The sequence below is a fragment of the Neopelma chrysocephalum genome, unplaced genomic scaffold (assembly GCF_003984885.1).
Source record: "Neopelma chrysocephalum unplaced genomic scaffold, ASM398488v2 Primary Assembly neopelma1_22b, whole genome shotgun sequence".
NCBI classification, from domain to species: Eukaryota; Metazoa; Chordata; class Aves; order Passeriformes; family Pipridae; genus Neopelma; species Neopelma chrysocephalum.
In genome coordinates this window covers 28,469,541-28,496,704 of record NW_020897690.1, presented here as the reverse complement: position 1 = coordinate 28,496,704, position 27,164 = coordinate 28,469,541, and the positions used below count along the sequence as shown (strand labels likewise).

The following is a 27,164-nucleotide window of genomic DNA, read 5'->3' as shown; positions in this document are numbered from 1 at the left end:
CTGCTACTTGTGAGTCATCCTTTTCCTCTTTTCCCAGAGCTAGAAGGGTATGTACTTTTTGAAAAGGAATATGCAGGTTTATATTCTATCTAGCATGTGCTTGGGGCTCTAAAATGCTTAGCAGTCTGCTTAAATAAATACTAAAGTTCTTCACATTGTTATGTTATTTAGAGTGGGTATACTGGGTGGAAAGCTACAGCACAGAAAGACCACTAAAATTTGTCTGACTTGCGTGCAGCATCAGCATCAGAGTCAAAACCAGGCCCCAAGGCTCTTAGTCTCTTGATGTTGCTTGTTAGCGGCGACCTGGGAAGGCACATTTGGCCATATGTGGCTTATACAGGGTTATGACTGTTCACCTAAATGTTGGTGTTTTCTGTGAGCCCAGATGCGAAAACACAATAGTATGATCATTGGGAAGGTTTTCAGTCTTCCTATCTCCTTCACCAGATATTTTATTGGGGTGGCTGCTGCAGGGGATGGAGCTGTTTTCTTTACTGACATTAGATTCTCTTGCACAAACCTGGAAATGAAATCAGGGCTGACAATATGCTGAGACTAGACCACATCAGAAAATGCTGACAGAAAATGCTTGTTTTATTTGGTCTTGTTCAAAGCAGTTTACCGCCTCTTCACTGTTAATTTATCAAACAGAACCATGAGGTGGCTGAAATTTTTTAGGGAAGATGAAGGAGGCACAGTATCTTATAAATCGATCAGTTTGGAGCTCTCACTGTGAGTGATGTTTTTAAAATGCTAACATCATCTGTAATTACTCAAAATTACACATAATTTGTGTTGTGGTTGTTCACTTCTCTAACAGTAGGAAAACACTTTACAATTAACTCTGGATGATAAGATTTAATAAGAGCTTTCAGGCTTTCAGAAATTTTTATCCTACTCACCTGTTTTGAGTTGTAAATGCCACATTGACTTTTGGTTTCTTTAGTGGTTGGACATCTGGCTGAAAAGTAAATAAGAGTTTTGAATATATGGAAATCATGAAATGAAACTTTCTTGGATTAGTAGCAGAGATAATTTTATGTTGTGGGATTGTATTTCTGATTTAATCTATAGATGTGTTTATATTATCAGTAAAAAATAGTTTTGCACCTCAGCTATAGCTCAAAATTCTATTGCCCACCTGCCACGTATGCCATAGGCATAATTTACGAAGTTGCAAGAGGAAATCTGCTTAGATCAATATACTGCTGGGACAGGTTACCATTTCTACAGTGATTTCTTTTGAAATCTTTGTAATTTTTAAAACTTCTTTGTGCTTCTATTTATTTGTAAAAAGCCTTATGCCTATTCTGTAGTCATAGTCTTTGCAGAATTTGCAAAACTCTTTGTAATCTCAGGACAAGAGCACAGTCTACAGGCAGAATATGCATATTTTTCCTTCCCTCTAGTGTACGTCTTACATGCAAGATCACGGTCAGTAGGCACAAGATTGAGGCTATTGAAAGTACGTACCTCAACTAGTGACTCTTCTTTTTGAGAATGTGTCTCCAAGAAGAAAGTAAACAAGAATTTTCTAAACCAAAAAACTGCTCAGAGGTTGGAATAGGTCATGTGCAGGCTAGGGCTCTGTTTATGTTACCATTAAAAAGTCACTTGATTGCTTTGTAACTAATTTTTTTCTACTTCTTTCATCTGTGATACCTATGATTTTAAGAATATTTGGTTGAGGAGCTTCAAAAAGAAATTACCTTACCAGACAGGTTGTCTCCCTTCGACTGCTCCAAGAATAATCCATGCAAAAAGGGAAACAAATAATGCCAAACAACTCATTATGTTTAGCACAACTGCTTAGAAGAAGAGTAACTTTCTTATTCTGAGCTTGGAAACACCTTTTCTGTAAGTTCATACTGATACATGTTATATCTCAGGAACACAATAGGAAGGTTATGAAGCTGTAAAAATTCTCTTGTCTGGAGGCAAATAGCTCTATACTTAAAGGAAAAGGGGGATTCTTGTGTTTCCTGCTTTCTTCATCTTAACTGATTTGAATGATGACCAGGTTAAGACAATCTGGGGCAATTAGAAACCCACTGGGTACCATCAGTGACTGTGCTGCCATTCAGTGAGACCTTGATAGGCTGGAGAATTGGGCAGAGGGAAATCTAATGTGAGGTTCAACAAAGGCAAGTGTAGGGTCCTGCATCCGGGGAGGAATAACCCCAAGTACCAGTACAGGTTGGGGGTTGACCTACTAGAGAGCGGCTCTGTGGAGAAGACCTGGGAGTTTCGGTGAATGACAACTTGACTATGAGCCGGTAGTGTGCCCTTGTAGCCAGGAGGGCCAATAGTATCCTGGGGTGCATTGGGAAGAGTGTGGCCAGCAGGTCAAGGGAGGTAGTCCCCCCTCTCTACTCAGCCCTACTGAGGCCACATCTGGAGTACCGTGTCCAGAAAAAATTATAGGAATCATGGAACTGGTCTATAGGTACTAAGATGTGAGTTTGAAAATTCATATCCCCCAAGAGTCCCATTCCTTAATGGTGAGCTTAATAATGAATGAGGTCTGAAAATGATATTCAGACAATGTACTGTCTCCTGCATCAGCTCTTAAAAAAAATCACATGAGTTTTGAAAGTTATTGTGAAGTGACTCTCTTCTACCTCCTCCACCATATTACTCTAATGTCTCTTGGGAAATACAGTATCGACATCGCACTGCTGCTTCTGGTCAGAGTCAGTGGTGCAGGTGGTCTGATGTGCCACCTCTGAGACCAACAGTAAAATAACTTGCATGTCAGTGAGGGCAAGGTCTTCAGAAGAATGATAGAAGAAAGCAAAAGTGAAAACCTATCCCTAAAGTCTTGGTTTGGCAGTGAGACTCCCCAGTTTCTATTGTTTTCCTTGGATCACAGCTCTGACTCCACCTCAGTTTCACTGCTGTCTCTGCTAATTTTCCTCTGTCTGTTTAAACAGGATGCACTGATACAGATTATTACTGCATTACAGTCCAAATGAGAGGCAAATCACTGACCTTTATGCATGAGAACAAATCCCTTAGGTGATACAGCTGTTTTGCAGCAGTGGCTATCTTGGAATACTCTGATGGCATATGCATTGCCCTAAGAGAGACACAGCACAACTGAGTGAAAGACAGCTCCTCCTCTTCTGAATGTTCAGGATGTCAGCAGGCACAAATTAGGATGTCTTGAACAGACCCACTCCCCATTTACACCATCTACACGTGGAGAGAATACCTCAAGGGCTATTTCTTGAGCAGGATGCAATGGGCTGCATCACATCCACACACACAGGAGGAAGGAGAGCAACAACATTATTAACTTGCGACTGTATGGATTTCCTCACATGCCATCCTCAGTTTTTACTGAACCTACCTTCACTCTAAGATGGCATAAACCAAAGTGATCCAACGCAACATCACTTTAGTAATAAGACCCTGGCAGCACAAAGGCAAAAGCAACTGAATCTCCCCAACTTTGAATTTGTTCAGGTTAGAACTTTTCTGGAATCTGTAAGGCATCACTTGTGCCTCTTTCACATGCCTCCTTTCTCTTAATCATGGCCAGGACAAATAAGATGTGGTGCATATGCAGAACAGACCTCTGTGACTTATCTGTCCCTCCAGTTTGATGGCTCCTGGGAGCTGTGCTGAGACAGCAGGCAATGAAGCAGGTTCTAGCTTGTGCTATGTGAAAGCTGCATCAAGAAAAACCCAGGGACAGACTAATAAATCATATTTCAAGGTGACCAAAATATAACTTCTGAGTCCCCCAAGGATTTGTGTCACAATTGGCTTTAATGAATGGTCTAAAAGGGAATTTTAGGCAGCAAATGTGATGGTAGCACTAAATGATTAAGAGCAATAAAAGCTGGAGGAGAAATGACAAAACAAGAGGGACCTAATAAAACTGGATAAATGGGCAATGCAGCAGCAAACGAAATGCAGCGTTGCAAGAAAATTTACCATAAAAAGAACAATGTTAAGTCTTTTTATGCATTCTTGAGTTCTGTATTTTGCTTTGAACGGATCTGGACTCTTGATAGACAGCTTAACCACAGCCCAGGTGTGAGACCAATGAAGTATATGAGATGACAGTTCACGCAATCTACCTAGACAAGACAGAGATAGGTGAAAACATCATGACAGAGAAAACATCAGAGACTATAGTATTCACTATGGTCACTTGTATAACCAAATGTAGAGCAGAGGGCTTGAGAATGTCATGCCTAGGGCCATACTTTGAGCAGCAGAGACGAATTCCCAGAGGCCAGGCCATTAACTGAGAGAGAAGGAACTCTAGAGAGGCATAGAATCATACAGATGGCCAAGACAGGGGGAATGAATCACTCTTTGTCTATCTATGTTAGTTAGCGTTTAGAGGGGTTGCTTAGCCCATATGCTCAGTTTTTAAGTGTCTGAAATTAGTGAAATGACTTGCACACATTGTTATTTTTTCCTCTGAACCATTGATTTTCAGCCACAGCCGAGACTACGGGATTGTTCCTTTTGTTTTTTCCTGAGAACTGGCAACTGGGGAAAAAATGTCATCAGAGGTACAAAATTAAATGAATAGTGGTAAAAGCTCTATGCGCTCAAACCAACCTTGGAGCACAGGTGGACTGGGGACACTGGTGAGTGCATGTAGGATCTTATCCTGGCCCTCTGACATTTCTGACCAGGGCAGTGGGTGGAGTGTGGGTCCCATGCGTGACTGTGACTGTCACTGGGGGTGTCTGGTGTTGTGGCACAAGCCCAGTCCCTCCACCATAGCAGGCTGAACTCCCTGGCTCTTTGTCATGAGCAGGTTTTATGTAGTGCTGCAAATGTTCATGCACATGGTCAGGCCTGCCCTTGAGGAGCCCCAGGGCAGGATGCTGAGGACCTCTGTGACCAGCGTGCTTGTTTCATTGACAGCCTGTGGCACCATATATTTCTTCTGAGCTTAGAGTCTTCTCCCGTCTTCTACTTTGGGCTTGCTGAGCCCTCATATGTCTGAAAATGGATCTCATCAGTAAAAGCAGAGGGTTCTTCAGTTTTGTTTGTTGGAGTGTGATAGATGCAAGTGCTGATTGTTTGCATAGACATTTCACAGACTGCAAAAACACTGTCACCTGTTCCATAAAACAGGGAAAAAAAAGCACCAGTCTGCCAAGTGCCTACTAAACACCAGCTGGTAAGTGTCACAACATCAAGCTGTGCAGCTATTGACTGTGCTCACAAGTTAAGGCAAACCTGAGGACAATCAGACAGCCTAACGGTGACACACAGCTTAGGAAGGTGGACTAAGAACCTGCTCTTCCTGCAGGCTCCCCTGTGGTGTGAGTGCAAGCTCCCAGCAAAAGGAATGCTGGTCCTTCCACATCAGGTGATACACAGCCTGGGAAGCTGGTCCCAGCTGCTGCATAGCCTGTCTTGCAGAGACCACTTCTGGGGGCTTCTGTGGAGTTGAAACAGACCGTGAAGCAGCTCGTCCTGGGAAATTCTCAGTAAATGCAGAACGTTGAAGGCGATGTGATGCTGGAATGTATTTTTATGCCCCACCCTCCCACTCTACTTACAATAGGAGAATTAGACCATCATGGTATCAGGATATGAAGAACTATCTGGAGGCATTTTTGTTACTGTAGACTCCCTTTACTGTGAGTAAAGGGAGAGACAGTAATGATCTGAAAATACCAAACCATAGCTCTACGGAGGAACAAAGTCACCTATGTGCATTGTAGGCCTGTATGGCATCAAGGGATAAATGCCTAGTACTTCCCAGGGAAGGCTTTCAGCACTGAGTGTATTGATACAGTGGAAGACTGCCTAGAGAGGTTACAGAGCCTTAACAGTTGGGGGTTTTAAGAATAAACAGTCATCTGCTTAAAATATATAAAACTGATGTTTAATTCAGATAGGAAAGTAATGGAATAGATGTCCTTCTACCCTATGCTCTGTGATTTCTGTTGATGGGATGAGGCAGAAAGCTCTTGAAGTCTCTCGACAGTGGTTTTGTGTCCTGTACACCACTTCCTTAATCATGGTGGTTACAGTTCTTTGTCTAGTGTTTTAAAAGCAATATGATATATGAAGGTGAGTGCTACAGTATGAGTAAAAGAATCACTACCAAATAATTTTCAGTGCTGCTTCTGCAATGGTGTAAAGCATGTTCAGGTGATAAGCAGAACCCATGGCATATTATGTTTGTGAAGGCACAGATTTTCATCTTGTCAGATGAGCAAACGAGAAATCACTAAAACTTTTTTCCTTGGTGGGTGCATGGCTCTCCAGGGATGCATGACTTTGTATTGAGTCTACAGAAACAAGGAACCAGTCTTAAACTGGTACAGTCTACGATGAGGCAAAGTAGAGACTGCAGTGTTTTGTGCACATCTGCAACAGAAACAGAGCACAATATGACCATGGTAAAAGTGTGGTTAACTGGGTGGTTATGTCTGCATGTCTCTTTCCTGGGCAATTTGAGGTAGAGAGATTCCTTAGCTAGAAAGAAACCTGCAATCTCATTGCAGACTGTTCTGCTTTCAGAAGCCCTTTTCCACTTGCCATGAAACTTGTGTTAGTGTCATTTCCCTAGCTCTTCTTGTTTACACACGCAAACAAAACCAAAAGATAAGATCCAGGCATAGAACTTTGATTGCAGAGTAAGAATGATTATAAATGGCTATTTCATCTTACAGTCTTTTATGTCTCTGAACGCATGGCACTCTGTCAGGGCTGTGCAACTGGTTTCCAAATTTATCATTGCCCCAGCCATAATGTTTAAAAAAAATCAGCCAAGACTTTCTTTTGGCTTCAACATGATTGGAGTAGAAAACTAACTACTCTGGTGGGCTGTACTTGGGCTGGTTCACTGCTAAGGGCAATGTCCAAGTGAACAATGATAAAAGAAGCAGACAATCTGCTTGCTTCTGCAAACTGAAGACTAGTTTCCTTGACATGATGCTGATGAACCGTTTTTTCTTGATGCTCAAGGCATGTAAAACCACAAATAAACACTAACTGTGTGCGAAGTACTCAATAAATTGTCATCAGACTTTCATTTCTCTTTAACTTTTATTAAAAGAGGTGCTAAGGTACTGTACTGTATGCAGTACATCATATTTATTACCAAAATTAACAAATATACAAAATTTTTACATGTAATTTTCTTACATCCATTTATTGGTCTATAATACTGCATTTGTTCAAGTAGGTTATCTACAGTATGTAAACATCCCTTGGATTGACCTCACACAGATTAGGAAAGCCCATCTAACCCATGTAGTTACCAAATATAGCTTTTTCTTATTTTAAAATTTATTTGGCTTTCATTGGTAAAATCTAATCTTCACATTTGGCACATGGAAGAGACATCTACAGTGCAAAAGAGGCAGATTTTCTGGTTTTGTTCTGAGCAGTTTAGCAGAGTCATAGTTTTAAAGAGCCAAGAATAAATTTACACAAACTTGGTAGGAGATGGATTAGTGTTAATGCCAACGACTCACAGATCAGTCATTAAATTAGAGCAGAAATTCAAAGCCTCTTCCCCAGCCCTCTCAGTCATGAGGGAAAAAAGCCCCAACCTCAGCCTTGTTTCTAAAGGATTAAAAAAGGACTCTGTTAGCAACAGAGAGAGGAGGAGGTTTAGTTTACAAGGAGCCCTCTGAGACTGCAGTTTCAATTTTCTGCTTTGTGGAATTTTTTTTTCTCTTGTTAGCGAGTAATTTTTTTTCCTTTTTAATGGGGAAAATGTAACCAATGGGGAACAACATTTTTGTGGTGGCAATTTCTCAGTGAGTTGAAGATTACAGTTGGAGTTTACAGATCTTTGAACCCAGATGTATAGAGCTTAGTAAGCTGCCATGTACAAGGGGAAGAGAAAGGATGAGAGAGAGAGAGTAATGTCATTATATTCCAGGTGTGGAGCTCTCCAATTTTGCAGTAAAATCCAGGAAAAAAATTTCTTTCTTCTGGTTCTCATAGTTCCAAAAATGTGACTTAATTTAACTGAGTAAAGCTGATCCAGAGAGACCTTCATTCGCACCTTTCTTCCCGTTCTCATCCAAGCACCGTATTGCTATTTTATTAGGAGGCCTTACCCATGTCCATGGAAGCATCTGATGAGAATGGACCAAACTGGACACCATTTCACATGGAAAGCCCTCTGCCATTCCTCATCTGTTACCACAGAGCCCCGCTGCTGTCTGTGGCACCGTACATCTCAGCCAGCTTTTTGAAGCGCGGCCCCCAGTCTGTCAGATAGTCGTAGCTCTGGTCTGAGTCTGTTGTCACCGACTGTAAGGAGCTGAGTGACTCTGCCACCGAGCCATTCCCTTCAAACATGTATGTCTGGAGGGAGTCGAAGGGAGGCGCCCACAGGTCCATGTCGGCTTCATACAGCTTGGCAAGCACGTAGTTGTGGACGTTGTTGTCCATGACACATGCCTGAGGCACGTATCGGGAGAGGCTCTCTATTTCAGGAAGCATGTCCTGCCGGTTTTTCACCACCAGCTGAGCCTCCCGCGGATTCCACATGGCAGCAATATCAAAGGCCTCTGTGTCCTCCTCCCCGCCACCCTCGTCATCATACCTGACGATGTTCTCATGGATGTTCTCTTCCTCGTCAATGATGTATGGCTGTTTCCGCTGGCGCCGCATGGAGAGGATGAGGAGCACCAACACTGCAGGAGGCAAGCAAGACACAGGGCTGTCATCAAGGAGGCAGATCTTGCCAGTGTTTCAGACTCTCTGTTGCTCTATTTTCCCCTTGGAAAGCCCAACCACCCCTTGGATTTAAAGAGCTGTGATGTTTGCAAGTTGAGGAGTGTAAATCTCCCACCCTGGAGTCAAAATTAATAGCTTGAGGTCCTGCTAATTTGTTCCTTTTTACACCTCAATTCTTAACTCTTGGTGACACTTAGGACATGGATACGCTTGCAATGCACTGTAGTGATACAGAATTGAGGCACTTTAAAAGAATTTTCCCTTACTTCACTGCTCCTCAAACTGGGTCCCCTGAAATTTCAGAGAATGTGTGTTTTGAACTAATATCTCATGACTTGAGAGAATGAGGGAACTGAAGTTCTTTTGATACCAACAACTAACAGGGGATATAGAAGATCTGGGCAAGGAAAGGATGAATTTTAATTGTGGAGACAGAACTCAGGAAAGATGCTCAGCCCCTTTATTGCAACACAGCCACTATTTAAATGAACTGTCTCAAGGAAAAAGGATGGAGATGGGGACATCTCTTGACAAAAGACAAGAGATGGAACTGGGCTTACCACTCCTGTTTCCTTTGGGAGCATATGATCAGAAACTGCTGAGGATGAGAAAGTAACCTGTCCCCAGCCACAGTTGTCAGTACTTCCTCCTGTCATACCTCTTGCAGGAAAGCATGGGCATGCCAGACATCCTAGCACTTTGGGTGTCTGGAAGAAATATTTGCAGGCCATAGTTTTCCCCCATTCGTACAGCCCAAAGTCTGAAGCCATATGCAGCTGGTCCTTGATTTGGCCCTTTAGGTATGTGTGTGTCTACATAAACACACATACATAGATGTGTGTTTGTGTATCTGTGTCCTACACCTTCAGTAGGTCAGCGACACCCTGGGCAGAGCTGAAAAGTTTGTCCCCCACCAAGAAGAAGCCAAGGCTTTACCTAACAGGACAAAGATGCAGGCAAGGATGGCAATGAGTGCCCCTCTGCTCAGGCTGACAGGGAGGACATAGGCTTCTGCGTTGCAGGACATCACCATGCCCTCATCATCGCAGCTGCACACATGCACGGTCAGCGTGCATGTGCTGCTCAGCACAGGGCGGCCGTTGTCGCTGATCAGGATGGGCAGGTAAAAGGTGCTTTGCTCATGTTGTCTGAAGCCAGAGCGCCTTGTCAAAATCCATGCTGTATTGTCTGAGGGCAGAAAATAAAGAGAGACAATAGCTGATATGCAGAGCAAATACATTCAGCAGAGAATGAAGATTAAAAAAATCAGACCCACACCCACACCCATTTTTTCTTGTCTCTTCAGATTTAGCTAAAAGAGCTTTCAGAAGGCAAGACAGAAATGAACAGTTGAAGGCAACTTGTCCCTGTTTGTTCATGCTCAGCAGCTTTTCTAGGCCTCACACTTAGATGCTGCCACCATTTTGGAGATGCTGGCATATAACCCTTGTGGACATGTTATGGTACTCTTTATGTTTTTTGATACATGGCATGGTTATATGCTTAAGGCAACAAGGTGACAAAGGAAAAAAACCCAGCTTGCTATCCTAAAGCCGCAGTGAGTTGAAGATTTGCAACTAAACATTTTTTCGGTGAAATACATGCAATTTCATTAGTACTTCTGCCATTGAAAAAAGTCAGAATGCTTTGTGTCATCATTGTCAGAATTATTCTGCTTTGATTTGACTATTCTGTTTAATTTAGTGTAACTGCCTGTTTTTTGTCAGAACTTAAATCAAAAGGAATCAAAATGACACTGCTGAAAAAAATAGTAATAGAATGACCTAACAGCCAGTTGCTGTTGGTCATTTCACAGGAAATTCCTACCTCTGGGGCTTTTTCCTCCATATTCAACATACTTTTTAAAATGTCAAAATTTCCCAGTGGCATTTGAATTCCTGTCTACCTCCTTCCCCAAATTCTTCAGACTGTGGACCAAGTTTCCTAATCAGAAAGCAAGTGGATTCAGGAATTTGCTCTCAATTCTCATCTCATGAATACCAAGCCAAAATCTTATCTTGGAGTGTTGATATTGTCAGTGCTGACTTTCAAGACTTTTGACCTCAGAGACTTCTGGAAAGCCCAAGACTGAATGTCTCCAATGTGGTCTGGCTCACCAGGGAGCCTAAAGGAACCTGCATGAAAATTGTCCTTTCTTACAAACATGTCTGCACATCTTGGGCCAGCAAAGATGAATGGGGAACACAGCTACTTTTCCTATTTGGCAGACCTGCAAGCCTTGACCCTGTGCAGTGATGTGTGGTATTTTTGGGAGATGACCTTCATGCAGTTTCTTTTACTACTTATTTTTGTTTCCTGTTCCATTGGTTCATAAGAGGTCACAGAGTCTGGCCACCTGCATCTCCAGGTTGCTACCGATGTACATTTTTTATGCTTGAAATGCAGGATGTTGATCAGCTGTTCCCAGATGGATTAGCACAATGGGACTGCTGTTGGAAATGGCAAGAAACCTGATCACAAGTAGACTGCGAAAAAACATAAAATATCAACCTGGGAGTGTTCCATTTCCTTATTATTTCTCTGTCCATTCACTGCTAAAAGTTAAACCTTGGGTAACTTTTTTTTCAGAGCAGAAGCTCAGGTTACATAGATAAATTCAGCTATATTATCTACATTTATCTGAACACCAGAAATAATTTGATGGCTTTTAGGAGTGAAATCAGGAGTGCAATATACAGCCAACTAAGGAATATATGCAAACTCAAACTAGACTTGCTAGACTTGTCTGCTAGACTTAAATTATGCTTTAAGTTCCATACTTTGTGCTGAAAATCTTATGGCATCAGATGGTAGTGGCACAAATAAGCATGGAGATGTTGGGTTCCACAGTTTGCAAGATTAGATTGAATTTGTGACATGTTTTTAAAAGGAATCTCAAGGTCTTTTTTGCTTACACATCAATGACATTTCAAGCTTTTACCCTGAAAGTGTAAAATTCTGAAGTGTGCTTGCATGTCTGTATGAGAATATATAGTGATTTGTAGTGTCTCATTAAATCATGCAATCCCAAGAGCTGGAACTTTGAGGAAAGACCACCAGGTGCAAGAAGAAGTTGCTTAAAACTGATTATGTGTTACTGTTTACTGATTTCACCTTTGATGTGCCATGCAGCTCTGAGTATGTGCAGTGGGTATGGACAGACACAGGTAGGTCTCTCTGCCTTAGTAACAAGGGATAGGACAAAAGGAAATGGCCTCAAGTTCACCAGGGGAGGTTTAGATTGTATAATAGGAAAAATTTCTTCACTGGATAGGTGGTCAGGCATTGGAAAAGGCTGCCCATGGAAGTGGTCGAGACACCATCTCTGGAAATATTTAAAAGACGTGTAGACGGGGCACTTAGGGCCATGCTTTAGTGTTAGATTTGGCAGTGTCAGGTCAACAGTTGGACTCAATGATCTTGGAGGTCTTTTCCAACATAAATGATCCTATGATTCAGGAATATGCCCCAAAACCCAGCAGAAAGCGGTACCCTGTGCCTCCCATGGCTTCTGGGAAAGGGGTGTATTGTGGACAGCAGCTCTTGCTTCCTGCAAACATTTCCTTCTTCTCTCCTGGGGCACATACAAGTGCTTTCTCTCCCTTAGGCTGTTCATGTGCCCTTTACTATGTGCTCCCCAGCTATTAATACCACGTTTCCATCACTGGGCCAGTTTTAGCATAAGAAAAAGCAACCCAGAGGGCAGAAAATGACAAACTGCCTGCATTTATGCTATGTCAATGGAAATATTTGAGTCATCTTAACTGTAGTAATTTGGTTGCTTTTCTCTTTCCTGGGTGAAAGACTCGCTTCCTTTAAATTCACTTACAGTAGAAGTCACAAATTCTATTCAGGTGACAGCAAATCTTCATTTTATGTAAAACTGTTCTTTGTGAAGGAAAAAGACTTCATTATTCTGAGCTGGTCATATTTTGCCTGTAAAAGAAGTCACAGGCAGTGAACTTGACTGAAGCTGTGCAAAATCATCTGGTGAGAGATCTCAAGTGGTTTTAATTATTCTTTTTTTCAGGCCAAAACCAAGTTTCTATAATCTAACTTTAAAAGATATATATCTATATATACCTTCTGCTGTGATGTGTGACCATTTCACCCAGGTCTTAAATGTTCTTGGTGATAAAATTCTCTTTGTGACTCTCAGCATTACATTTTGGCTCTTTTGTTTTGTTTTGGTTTGAGACCCCTGGTGGCCTAGTGGTTAGCATGCAGGACTCTCACTGCTGCGACCTGGGTTCGATTCCTCGGTCTCCCGGGCAGATGGTACCCGTTAGCCCTGTGAGGCCATCCATCTATGAGAAGGTCACTCTAAACAAACCTACGTCCTGAGGACCTTATTGCCATTGTCCAAGCTCGCTTGGCCCCGGCAGATGAACCTTAGGATTAAAGGGTGGGCTCAGTTCAGCGCAGGCTGTGTCTCACCTAAAAAATCCATTGCGCAGGCTGGAAAGGTAAAAGACCTTTCCCCAGATCTTCGTTCGCGAAGACTGGCCATTATTATTATTATTATTTGTTTTGGTTTGTACTAGGCAGGCATCCAAATAACCCTTAAAGAATTGTTCTACCTGTTACTCTGCAACTGAAACACATTGGTGCCAAAACTTGTTGTGTGACTCATCAAAAGCCAATGTGATTTGACATGGTAGTGCAGTGCGAAGGACATGCTGGAATGTGATGCAGCATGGCAGAAACTGGAATACACAATTTTATTCCAAATTTGATATCTACTAAGCCCCAGCCATCAAGAGAAGAGGGCTCGTGAGCACACGAAAGCCCCATAATATTAAAAAAAAATAAAAGCAGGCATGACAAGAATGAACAATATTTTTCATCACAGCTTCCAACACAGCTTCTTTGGCTCATGGGGCTGCATGGTAGCACTTAGCTACAACACTGAACAGAGATGTTGAAGATTGCAGCATGGCAGGTCCCGCATTTGTATGATCAGGAGGTGAAAACTGAACTTCCCATGGGCATGCAGGCTGGTGTCTTCATGTGGTTGTGAGAACAAGCCATGGAGCACCATCTTCCTGCAGTTTTCTGCCCCATTGGAAGTGATGTACCTCCCTGGAGAGGTCAGGGGAATCAAGCAATGTGTAGGTCCAAACCTTGAGATCAGAGCTAACCACGACTCTTCTCACTGGAAAGGCTTGGTTTCATTCTGTATGTGTCTGCAGGAGAATTGGGGATGATAAGCCCAAAAATTCCATTAGTCTTTAAAAACTGGTTGTAATGATTATGAAGAGTTAGGAATAATATAAAGAAATATTTCACCAGGAGTGAGAGAAAGAGCACAAGGAACCAGACATTATGGACACCACTGGCTTCAGGAAAGAGTCACACTTTTGGTCTAATATTTTCAGCTCAGTGTTTTTGCACTCTGCCAAAGTGTGAGGTAGACCACAGATTTAGGGAAGGAAGAAATAGCTTAACATTTTCCTTGGACAAATTTAATTGCAATGCAGAGGACTGCCAGAGGCTCCTAATGACAGGCCTGGTGGTGGTATGACACCAATGTTGATCCTGCACCCATTTAAATGTCTTCAACAGTTCCTGGTTCCAAAAGGTGGAGGGCAGTGGTTAAGGTTCAAGAGAAGATCAGCTCAGAGTTTAATCTGGAAATGCAGTAAGCTTATTTGTTGTTCATCCCATTCTTACAGTAAGCCTCTTCTTCTGACTTTTTCCCAACACGGTCTCAGCTGGACTTAGAAGCGGGGGAAGATGGCTTGCCAGTGCCCTACAGCAGAAACTGGAGATGGGAGACTCCAGCTCAATTCCCTGTTTCACCCCATGTATCCTAAATGGCCTTGGGAAGCCACTTGTGCCCAGATCATTGCAGCTAACACACTTAACATGTGTATCTCTCACTGATTTTACTGAACTCAAAGGGAACCAGGCGTGTAAGTAGCTTAATTTCTCCTTGCCCCAGATCCCTGTCTATAAAGGAGAACAGTAGGATTTCTTTATCTGCTGAAGATATGCAGAGAATGAATAGACTGAAAAAATTCTCAGAGACTAAAATTACGAGGGCCAAAGAAATATGTAAAACAGTTCGTCAGAATGCAAACTGTGATCTATGTGCTGCTCAGTAAAAATCAAGGTTTTAATTGTTGCCAAGAAGGCTACATGTCTTGCAGTTTCTCTTACTGCTATATTGGACAACCAAGTAATCAGCACAATTGTTAATTTTAACAGTGCCTTCCCACAGCCCGGGAAGTGTTTCTATCTCATGTTTATGTGCAAAGGCTGTGAGTAGCAAAGTGGCTTCTGTTACTTATCTTGTCACCCTGTGACATACAGTATAGCTACCCCCTTTGTGCCTAAGTTATATGATTTATATAGATGAAATTATAAGCATAAATTACTGTTACTAAAATGATTACTGCACTCCAAATTGCTGAGGCAGGAAATTAATCCGTAATCATAGAATCATAGAATATGCTGAGTTGGAAGGCACTCATCAGGATCACCGAGTCCAACTCCTGGCCCTGTGCTGGACACCGCAATAGTTACACCATGTGCCTGAGAGTATTGTCCAAACACTTCTTGAACTCACACAGGCTTGATGCTGTGACCATTTCCCCAGGGAGCCTGTTCCAGTGCTTAGCTTCCTTCTGGGCGAAAAACCTTTTCCTGGTATCCAACCTAGACCTCTCCTGACTCAGCTTCATGCTGTTTCCTAAAGTCCTGCCACTGGTCATGAGAGTGCACTGCTTCCCCTCATGAGGATGTTGAACACCCCAATGAGATCTCCCCTCAGTCTCCTCTTCTCCAGGCTGAACCAAGTGACCTCAGCTGCTCCTCATATAGCTTCCCCTCCAGACTGTTCACTACCCTCCTTTGGACACTCTATAATAGCTTAATGTCTTTTTTTATATTGTGGTGCCCAAAATGTGGATATTTCAAATAGTCAGTGGTTTGATATTTAATATTTTTATTTCAAATTAATAACCAATAGTACCCGAAGCGTCTTGTGATATATACGTATATATCTATATCTATATATATATCTCTGTATCTGGAAAACTGGTATTTTATAGAGAGTGGGAGGCAAAGCCATTGAGTCATTGCTGTCACTATAAATTATTGCAAGTATGGCCTTAGACAGAAAAAGTGCATCTGATGCTAGGAATTTTGTGAGTTTCTTTTTTTAGAAAAATGCCTTGAGGATGAAATGAGCCTGGTTTGCCAAAAGCTTTAGCAATACTTGTGTTATATTTGCTCAGTTTTTTTGGCAATATATTAAAAAATAAAAAGGAAAAGGGGAAAAAGAAGGGGATAAAAATGCAAGAAATTGTGTGGGGAGGCTTCAGGGAGACTATAGAAAAAAAAGGTTTTGGGATGAAAAAGCACTAGCATACTGTGGAGGAGAGCCTAGATTCTGCTAGTAGTGTGTTTTAAGACACATTTGGTTAATGGAGGCATAGGCTTCTATCTGAGCCTCTATGTTGTTCTTTCATATGCCTGGAGAGGCCTAGATAGGGGCTTATGAAAGTAAATGTGACAAGTATGCGTGTGTTGGAGCAAGGGTAGGCTTGGAGGCTGGCCATGTACGCTGCAGGTGGCTAGTCTTTCTCTCTGTTTATTCTGGAATTGCTTGCTGATTTGTTGTGCTTTACACCCTAAACTCCTACTGAAATCCAGCCCCTCAGTATTAACTTGCAAAGGTCTGCACTAGGTCACTCAAGGTTATCCCTCTTTCCTAATGAAGGCTGGTGTGCACCTGACCTCAGTATCGTCATCTGCTCATGGAGGTCCTCTTTCAACAGGAGTCATGCGAAGGCCTGCTACAGCAGGGCTTTCCTGCAGGCTCCAAAAGCTTCCCCAAAGAAGCAAATTCCACTGATTAAGATGCTCAAATTCCAGTGCTTTGCCATGAGTCTTCCCAATGGTATTTCCGTTTCTACTTAGGTCATCTTACACAGACCTTTAGCTGTACACCAAGTTACCCCCCCTAAGGCTCTGCAAGTCCTCCCTACTTCCCTCTCTCCTTAGGGAAATATGGATGTGCAAGGAGGAAGAAAAAAGTGCTTGGGGGTAAAGAATGGAACAGTACAAGAACTTTCCCTTTTTCTGTGCCTGGGAGAAAACATGAAGAGTACAAAAAAAAGAGCAATGTAATTCCCTTCAGATTCATCTCCTAGTTCCAGTTACTATCCTACCTTTAAGCATCTCTTTTTGAACGAATGCAATTTCCACTCTGATAATCCGAGATGCCTGCAGCCTGACCAAAAGACCTGAATGTGCACAAAACACTGGCACATTTCCTCAAAGAAGGAAAAGTGGCCTATTGCTAGAGAATATTTATAGAGAAGAAAATATCATATAACCTTCAAGTGTATTAAATAACATGTCATTTTATTACTGCCTTTAAGGAGCAGGTGTCACTTGGTATTATTTGAAATGGCAGTCTTATCACACACTGTAAGTCACAGCTTCTCAAGTCCAACTCATGCACTAGAAATTAGAGTAGCTAACTGTCTGTGTCCACTCTGATTACCTTGATTGTCCCTTAGAGTAAAGTTAGGATTGCTGGCTGCCTCTGGAGCCAGGCTGTAGTAAAAGTGCTGACCCTCCTGTGGGTCATCCCTGTCGATGGCGCTCACTGTCTGGATCAGCTACAGCATATAATAAAAAGATAGAAACAGGTGAGAAACAAAATATTCATAATATGATTGAATAAAGAGATAACATATTTTATATGTATAAATATAAGCAACTGGAGTATTTGAATAAAATTATCTTCCAGAAGTACAGTAGATAAATCAAGAAGAAACTCAAAACCTTGCAGGCTTCATCTCTTTTGCTGTGGTCATGCAATCTGGTCATGCACATCCCTTTTAAACAAAGGGGGAGATATTCAATTTGCTTCAAATAACAGACAGTTTCCTCTCATGCATCCCTATCTTCTGTTGCACATTTCTTTTTGTCTTTTGAGGGCCTAGGGTTCTCAGAAGACTCATTGTGCATTAGAGAGCTTGTAAGAAAGCCCATACTTATTTTCAGCTTCATTTTGCAGGTAGAAAAGGATGTCAGGTTGATTATTTTACCACTCCTTTAATTTTAAATCAATAAAATTCTCCCCATAATGTCAGTAAAAAAGAAAAACCATGCAGACATTCTGCATATGCAATAAGTAAAACCAAACTATAGAAAGTAAGACAATGCTTAATCCAGAAAACAATTTGTCACCTCACCTATAAAGGCTTTGTAAAGTAGGTCTAACAGCTTGAAGCACAATGAGCTCTGCCTGAATAAACATTCTGACATCTTTTTAGACAAGGAATAAATCTTCACCTGGATTTTTTTACTTGAAAGTTATTTTGGGATTCAAAGGCAAATGACAGACCCATAAATTCTTATTCACCACCTCAAAACTGATTTCAGAACTTTTAAAAATGTGGCATAGAATTTGGCTTTCTTTGCTGAAGGAAGTAGTCCAAATTATTGTGCATAACAATAAGCTCAGAAAGTTTATTATTTAGGACACTCACCCTTCAAAACTAGGAAAAAAGTCTAGTCAATGATTTCCATTCCCTATATTATTAAGAACTTCTGTAAATTAGTGAGATGAAAGTATCCTGTGTATGATAGTTGTGATGACAGTTGTTTCAGCAGTGAGTAGCTATTTCATTCCGCTTCACACAGCTGGGAGAAGCTTCAGCAAACCGTGACAAATCATGAGTGGTGTGTCTATGTGTCTATACTATACTAGTCAACTTTGCATTAGGAGGCACCAGTCACCACCATGGACCCTGAGTGGTGAAGCAAGAGGTCACCTCCCCACAAACGATCAGCAGTAGAGCTTGCACCAGGTCCAATGAGGGTGAGCTCATGTCCATCTGTGACACCAGTGACCTTGTTCAAGGGCTCTGATGGAGTTTTGGAAGGGAGAGGATTAAAGAGGCTTTGCCACTTGCTTGAAGGTGCTGATTTACAGTGTGTGAAATGGGAAGTCTTGTGTTGTTTTGACTCTCTGTCATGTCCAGTTCACAGCAAAACATATTCTGTTTGGCACCCTTTTGAAGCTGTTGTTATGTCCAGCTCCTGTAAGACCACGTGTGCTTAAGGCTCTTATAACACTTAATAGTAAGACTTATCTGTCACATGTGGCCTGGGCTGACTCTGTGGCACTTCTCATAACAACTCTCTCTTTGATGCTACTACAGGACAAACCAGGTGTTTGCCTGCTGGATGGCCTACCCAGCGGAAGGCTTCATACATACATCTATGAAATGTATTGCACAGTGAGCCTAGAAACTACTGCAGGAGAAAAAAAGAGGTGTAGGAGAGAAAAAAGAGGTGCTATATATGATGGTAATCTCAGTGCAATATGCTTGCCTTTGGAATGAAGCACAGACAGCTGCTGCTGAGTGTTCAGATGAAACGAGTGGGTAGCTGAGCCCTCTTTCTAATATTCACCCTTTCTGGCATTCTGTCTCCATGTAGAACAACATCCCCTTCCCAGACCCTGGTGTTACAAGCATTTCTCACCTGCCCTGCTTTGGCATTTTCACAAACAAAAGCTTCATAAAATCTTGCAAACTCTGGTGCATTATCGTTCACATCCAGGACTTTCACTGTCACAGAGACGCTGCCCACCTGCGAGGGGTTATCTGGAAGGAGTAGGTATAATATAAAGAAAGGCAATAAATGGAAAGGGGAAATGGCTGCTTCTCACTCTGCTCAAGAGGTAAAGCAGGTTTTTTCCTACTAGCTTGCATTAAATGACATTTTGCCATTGGGAACTGGTAACTTGAGGATTGTGTGACTCAGTGAAGTTGCAAATGCTGCTCTCAGTGTACCCTGGCTTCCCATTTAATCCCATCTTTTACAAACAAATTCTGTAAAAGGCTCCAACTTGGTTCAGTCCTATGGAACTATTTCTATAACAACAGTTTTAGACAATGCCCTTTAACTTTTTTTCACTGGCCTTTGACTGGGCAATACTATTCGTTGAGCCTCCGTACTGGTGGTACAAATTAGGAAGGGACTCTTTTTAAGGACAGACTTGTTATTTAGAGCTTGTTAAAAACGGCAATTCTCCAGTTCAGACGTGGTTTTGCTCAGAATTTATGTTCCTTGAACTCAAAAACAGTGTCAAGTCTTTGATACTTTGTACAGAGGGGTTTAAAAAGTAATAACACATGGAATTGTACAGAAAAGCTTTCAGTGAAGCTTAAAATTGCAATAAAAATTTTACATTCTGCATGACATCATTTGTGATGTTTCTGTCCCACTGGTTCATTAGCTTTCTTTGCCAGTAAATCAATACATCATTTCACGTATCTTCACAAATTCCAAACTAAGTGGCCACAGAATAATTTGTTTTTCTTACTCTGTTTTTCCACCCCAAATCATCTTCCACCCCCCTTTATTTAATGATAAAATGAAACTCTAAGCAGAAAGAAAAAAAAAAAAGAAGAGGTCAGAAAAGGTGCAAAAATCCAGAAAATTCTTTAAAATTAGTATTCTCATCTTCTTTGTAGCCATACCACTCTGTGCATTTATCTCCAAATGTATCTCCCTTTATAGCAAGAAATTATATGATCATATAAACGATAGAGAGTTTTCTTAAATGTTCAATGTACTATATTCCATAACGTGTCACTTTGTGTCGAGATAATATTCAAACTATATTGTTTCTCCCTAACTTGTAATTTAATCCTTCAGCCTCCCATATATTCATATATATATCTTGCTAAAACACCCATTATTGTGCCAGATGAATATCTGCATTTATACTCTTAGTAATATTGATCTAACCTTTAACGTTAGGAGCTTTATTCAGAAATGCATAACTATGACGTTTTTGAAACTAAATTAAAATATTGTGCTGCACATATACAGAGCAAAACTGACAGAGGATTGGTGGAGGATGAACCAAAGGAAGACATGCCTTCATATTGTTCTCACCCTCAAGTGCTGCTACAGGGGCAGCTTTTATAGACTCATGTGTACAAGGAATAGCAATGGCCATTGGTGGCTGAAAATAAAACTGGTGTCAAAATAGATGGAGGTGAGATCATCTCATCTCACCAGCCCCTCTCACTACCTAAAAAGGCACAGAAGGCACCATGTTCTGGAACAGCCTGCAAATATGTGGCACAGTCACTCCAACTCTTGTGAAATATTCCCTCTGCTTTCCAAGTCGGCCGACTGCATTTTGGGCAAGTTTCTTGAAAGTTTGTTGCTCTCAAACTGCCCCACCACCTCTGGCATAGCCTGGATGTGCAGGGAGCTCTATCAGATGCAATCAGCTATTGGCAGCAAGCTGCTAAAAAGCTGCTGCTCCTCAGTAGATGAACTGAGATCCTGAGCAAAAGCTACGCGAACCAGAGATTTCAGGTGAAGACTGGGTGAACTTTTTATTTCCTTATATATCCCAGGCTCCTTTATGAAGTTCACATATGTGAGTATTTCAAACTCAGCTAAATTTTTCATACTGACTCCATGAAATGCTGAGCATCTCCTTGTTCTCATAGCCTTGAAAAATACCTGGCACCAGTGAATCTTGGGCTGAGTTTTAGTGCATTGTAAAACCCAAAGGCATAATGAGTTCAACATACTTGAAGATCCCAAAGCACTCTGGCCCAAATTATTTATGTAGTAAGCAGATGGTAATGTCATTTACTTGCTGCTGAACCAGAGCAGATTTCAACTAGTGATCTAGCAGTGTAGCATCATTGCTGCCTAACAGTCCCTGCACCACTCAATCCTCCCAGGTACAATTGGTAGCTCTAGTAGCCTTTGCAGTGTCTGCTTTAGATGCCTAGCCCTTCTGAATTGATAAGACTCTGCCAGAAACACATCAGGAAGACTTTTAAATAAATCCCTGGAATACTAATGATTTGAAAAAGAAGGACTCTGCATTTAATTGCCATCCTCTATGCCTCCCACCACCCTGTGAAAATGAGCATGAAAAATAAATAAATAAATAAATAAACTCAGTATATGCTTGTTGATGTCAGAGGAGTAATTCAGTTAATACGGCTTCCCACTCAGCGCACAACAATATGTGAACTGCTGAATTCAGGTCTCTCAGCCTGCTTTGTCTATTGTATCTCTTTAATCTATGTACAGTCTGCATTATCCTTACTCAGCTCCATGGCCAGCACAGTGATGTTGTGCCAAGAAATGTCCTCCCGATCAAGAGGTCTTGCAGTCATCAGTGCTCCTGATGTGATGTCAACATAAAAGAACCGCCCTGGATCACTGCTCCTGTCAATCGAGTATCTGCAAGAGTACATATTAAAAATATTATGCAACCCTTGTGAAAACTGTTTGTTACAGCCAACAGAGCTGTCCAGCAAGGGGAATACTGTCATACACAGCAAATCCACACTCTTCCATAACTTAGTTATGTGCTCCTTTGACTTGTATAGGTCCAGAGTTAGATGCTGGAAAAACTAGGAGTTCATGCGGCTAATGGCATTTAATGGAGAGTACTATTTGAATGGAGATGGAAGACGACAAGATTTAGAGGAAGAAGCCCTAAAGCAAAGCACAGCTTAGCACAGGAACATCTGCTTTACAGAGAAAATCTGCCAGTGAGGAGTGTGATTTCTTTTTCTAAGCAAAATAATTATGCCCATTTCTTAGGCACAATTCAGACAGGATGAAAATGACTTCACAACAGCTCATTCTCTGAACACCTAGGCTGATGAGAAGGAACCGTTCCCTTCCTTGTACTTCTGTATTCTCTCCTCCTTCAGGGGAATAAACTCCACCTGCATCCTGGCGCATCCTACTGATTGAGCTGTGTTAGCACAAGGGGGATGATGAGTGGCTTTCTCATACCATCCAGTCAGAAAAGCAGCTCCATCTGCGAGGTTGATTCATCATAATTACTAAACCTGCCTGCCCAATATCATGTCAGTTTAGTGCTGGGAACAAGCTTCTTGCACTGGTGAATGGGGGATTGTGGTGGTACCTGCAGGCCAGAAAACCTGGGCAGGGAGGCAGCTGATTGACAGATGTCACTGCTGTACTCAGTCATAGGGATGGTTTTGCAGGGTGTGTAAAATGCTCAGTACCCTTCATATGCATCAACTTGCTCTTAACAGCAGTTCGTATGAATTGCCTTCCTGGATAACTGTTAGCATGGTAAGGGATCCTTCGACAAAAGCCACACATGTGCCTAGGTAATTGTCACAGCCTAAAATAGAGCCCAGACTTAGTGTCCTTTTTGTTGATTGTTTCATCAAAGTTGATGGGAATTGAAAGCTTTAATAGTAACGGATGATGAACAGGGATCATTCTTCTGAATTTTCTCCTTTCAGCATGAATGCTTTCACTGAAACAAGCATGTCAGCCTGATCTTTATATAGGGACTTACTATACAGGGACTTACTATACAGGGACTTACTAAACTGGGATATAAAATACTACTGAGATATGTTGTTGGCAAATTCTTTTACACTCTTTTTCAAAAAAATCAAAGAGGGAGGGATGGCTGGTTTGCATCCCTTTCCTTCCCAGTCCTTCCCATCTCTTCTTAAATAAAGAGATTTCTCAGGCATTTGATTTTTTTAGGAAATAAGTACGAGTGTTCCTGTATTTTGCTATAATAATTATTCTTGTATGAGGTCTATAAAAAGAATTTCTCTCTGACAGTTTAAGGCCAACAAGTATCTGAAATTGAATAGGGCCTTGTGATTAGTGGTATGGAATTAATCACCCGTGTCAAGAGGCACAGGTGGAGTCTTTTTCTGAATTCTCCACCTAGGTTCTCTTGTAATTAGTACCTGCTCCTGCACACTTGTTTCCCCTGTACTATTTAGATAATCTTCCTGAATCATTTAACAACAATCATGGAATATTTCCAGCCACCAGAATTTCACAATGTGGGAGCCAGGTACTGGTTGCTAGGAAAATGAGGATTTGAAAGTTCTCCTGTGTTTTAGTGAGCCCTTCTGAAATATGTCCTGACTTCTCAGGCCTTGAAAAAATGGCCAGATCACAGTTTTAATTTCAGATGGAATTCAACTTATGCAACAAAGTATGTATCGGGGATTATTGTTTTTCTTATCTTGCCTTGCCCTGTGCAAAGTGAAAGCAGAGCAAGACAAAAACATTGTGGGTCTGGCTGAGCTGGAGTTCATTTCCCCACAGTAGCCCTCACAGTGCTGTGCTTTGCATTGGCAACTAGAAGGGTGTTGATAACAGACTGGTATTTTGGATACTGCTGAGCACAACACCAACAGTGTAACACTCCTTCCTCAGTTGAGGACAAGATCCTGGGAGGGGACCCAAGTAGGCCAGCTGACCCAAACTGACCAGAGTGATATTCCATACCATACGGCATCGGCTCAGATATAAAAGCTGAGGCAAGGAGCAGGAAGGCAGGCATTCATTGTCTCCGATGGCTGCCTGCTTAGGAACTGTCATGTGTGCTGAAGCTTCTCGGGAATGGCCGACCATCGCTGCTCATGGGAAGCAGAGAATAAACACTGCTATCTTTTGCTTCCCTTTTGCACGCACAAGCTTTTGCTTTGCTTCTGCTTTAATAAACTGCCTTATCCCAATCCACGAGTTGTTTTCCATCTTACTCTTTCCCCTGTCAAGCTGGGAAGGGGAGTGATAGAGTGGCTGGGTGGGCACCTGGCATAAAGCCAAGGTCAACCCACCACACATTGTCAGACTGATACTGCACAGAGTTGGCATGGATGGAGGAGACCACAGGAAAGGGAAGGAAAAATAATTCTTTACATCTGCATTTTAGATAGCATTAGAAACGGTATTCTTTTTTCCCTGTTTCCTTTACCTCAATCATTTACATTTGTAAGTAAAAGGTGTGGGGGAAACAGGAAGGAAGGAATGAGGAAAGAAAGGGAAATGGAAAGGGAGGAAGATGGGGAGAAAAGGGGAAGAAAGTTGTCAAGGAACAGACTTACAAAAGAGTCTGTGCATATTTACAACTTCTTTTTTTTAATGTATCTTAGGTGATGCATTCTGTGCTTTGTAGAGTGTTGTTTCGAGTTTCATCGAGTCACTGGAAAGCTCTGAAGAAAACTAAGAAAAACCTCATTAAAAATAAAAATGAACAATTCTACCCTCTGATAGTCCTCCGAATTATTCTTACACTATTTTTTGGCAGATTAGCACAAAGTTGTTTGCATTACAGTGTTTGGATAATGCTAGAGAGTAACCAGCAAAATAGAATGTGAGTGGAAAAAAGTTTAGGGTAATGAAATTGTGATGCAGACAGTATAATAGTTTTACTGAGGAATTTGAGACAATGTCATGAAAAGTATGATAACCTTATAATGTAGGCAGAAAGAATAGGTATATTAAAGTGGCAGGTTTGAAAAAAATAATTAGAACAGCAACATAGACAGCAATATCATTAAGAAAAACAGGCTTTGTTTCTTCTCAGATCTCCTAGCTCACAGAATTGCTCATTAAGATTTCACTTACTTCAAAAACTCCTAATATTCAATATTTGAACTTCCTCCTGTATTTCCCAAGACTGTTCCTGAACACAGACATCTCAGAAGCTGGACTGATGCAAGGTTAGGCAAACAGCAGGTCAACACCCAAAACTTCTCTCAGATAAGAGAAGCAGCCAACTGCTGGCATAATCAATGTGCAGTCACTAGGAGCTTCTGCAGGTAATGAAAACTAGTATGTGGGCTGGCCTCAGAGAAGAACAATCTGCTCTGATAAATGGGGCTGGCAGTGGCTGGCAGCCACTGTGGAAAAGAGTGCTGTGATCACACAAATCTGCTCCTTTGGTTACTTGCTGAGTTGCACCAGTGAAGCTCCTGTGGCTGTAAATACACCTTTACCTTTCTTAGGGGAATATCTAGCTCTGTAGCTTTCACCAGACACTAGATAATTTAGTAGTTCGTGAATATTTATTAGCATGCATTCAATCTACTCCAAAAGTAGCTGTGTATTTGAGCTGTTGATGAAGGCAAGCTTTGAAACAGAAGGGGAAGAAAGGACAAATAAGTTGATTACCTTCCCATTGGTATGGCAGCAAGTTCTCAGTGATGCTGTCAGGTTTTGTGCCAGCAAATGCATGAGAGTCTGGGGTTTGCTTTTAATGTATGCTATCAGGACATGCCTGACCAGCTCATTGCTAGGCTAGATGCTGACGTTCTCTATACCACTTCAATGCTTTGATAGTCCCCTCAGTGTGAGTTCTGTTGACTAAATCCATCGACAAATGCTACTGGCTAAAAGGGGAGAGTCCCTCCTGTGCTGTTTCAGACCCATCACTGCCTCACCAACCAGACATACCAGGCAGTACTCATAGGGGAATACATAAAGAGAGGACAGACCTGATGGAGTTGTTGGTCACATCTGGGTCCTTGGCAGAAATGATCTGTATGGTGGTTCCAATATCCACATCCTCAGGCACTTCCACAAAGTATATGCTGGGCTCAAACACAGGAGGTTCATCTACATCCTCCACGCTGATGTGGACAGTGGTGGTGTCACGGAAGGGGCCTAGGTTCAGGAACCGCGTTTCCAGGTGGGGGTTGGCACCCTCTACTTTCAAGGTGTAGCTTTTCTTGCTTTCAAAACTTAAAGGCTAAGGAGAAAAAATATATCTAGCATTAGGCATATTGAGTCATATGATTTAGGCCATATAATTTTAATTTTCAGAAGTAAAATATGCCTTCTAATACAAACTTATGCTGCTTTTAAAAAATAAATATCTTCTATGATTTTCAATCATGGGGGCAACAAAGATAAATATTTGCAGATGGACACAAAGTGTTGAATAGAAAGTATAGTAATAGAAATGGCACTGTATACTTTTTAAATTTAATTTGACAGTTGAACTGAAAAAAATAGGAGAAATACTTGCAAGTAATTTAAAAATACATATTATTTAATTCTTCTTGCTAAAATGAAAATAAAAGCAGTAACACCACCACTGCACTGTGATATACATAGCCTGTTTCATGCCACTCTGATGAAAATATAGGCAGAAACAGACAATATAGGAGTTCCTGAAAACCAGGTAAAGATATGAAGAGTCTGTTCCTCAAAAATGGCTCCAGTGTCAGGAACAAGGATGCTCACAAATAAGGTGGAGGTCCCAATTAGCATCCTCTTTTTTTCCCTGAAGAGACTGCAGTCTTGTCTCCAAAGAGCCTTGTCTGCCAAGTGATAAAGAGCTCCAGTGGGAGCAGGGAACAGCTGCTCTTGCAAGATCCTGTTCCAGTTTTTATCAGTAATTCATCCCTCCTAGAATTTAGGTTTTTCACCTCCTTTCAGTAAGTATCCTAAACACAGGTTCACAGTCCAGGTATGATGAGTGCTAGGATTTGAATCTCCTCCCTGTCTAGAGAACAATTTAATTTCAAAGCATTATAAGGCATCCCTGACGTCTTCCTGAAGGAGCTCTTCCACTTCCTATAAAATATGATATACTCAAGTATTATTTGAAACAAGGAGTTCCCTTTCCCTTTCCCTTTCCCTTTCCCTTTCCCTTTCCCTTTCCC

General features: G+C 41.6%; 1 protein-coding gene and 1 long non-coding RNA gene across 2 annotated transcripts in view; one reads left to right on the top strand and one right to left on the bottom strand.

Annotated features, from left to right (window-relative positions):
- Positions 1 to 7,677: 7,677 nt before the first annotated feature.
- CDH20 (cadherin 20) overlaps positions 7,678 to 27,164 on the bottom strand; it is a 120,824-nt gene continuing 101,337 nt past the window's right edge. The window contains exons 7-12 of the mRNA XM_027682126.1: positions 25,992 to 26,245; positions 21,803 to 21,939; positions 19,198 to 19,319; positions 17,204 to 17,321; positions 9,625 to 9,876; positions 7,678 to 8,645 (exon numbers count right to left, since the gene is read on the bottom strand). Of these exons, the coding sequence (XP_027537927.1) occupies positions 8,146 to 8,645; positions 9,625 to 9,876; positions 17,204 to 17,321; positions 19,198 to 19,319; positions 21,803 to 21,939; positions 25,992 to 26,245 (1,383 nt within the window). The 3' untranslated portion in view covers positions 7,678 to 8,145. The remainder of the gene's footprint in view (positions 8,646 to 9,624; positions 9,877 to 17,203; positions 17,322 to 19,197; positions 19,320 to 21,802; positions 21,940 to 25,991; positions 26,246 to 27,164) is intronic.
- Positions 18,539 to 18,975, top strand: LOC113966954. The gene is made up of 2 exons (XR_003534020.1): positions 18,539 to 18,629; positions 18,873 to 18,975. It is a non-coding gene; the product is annotated as an uncharacterized LOC113966954 (long non-coding RNA).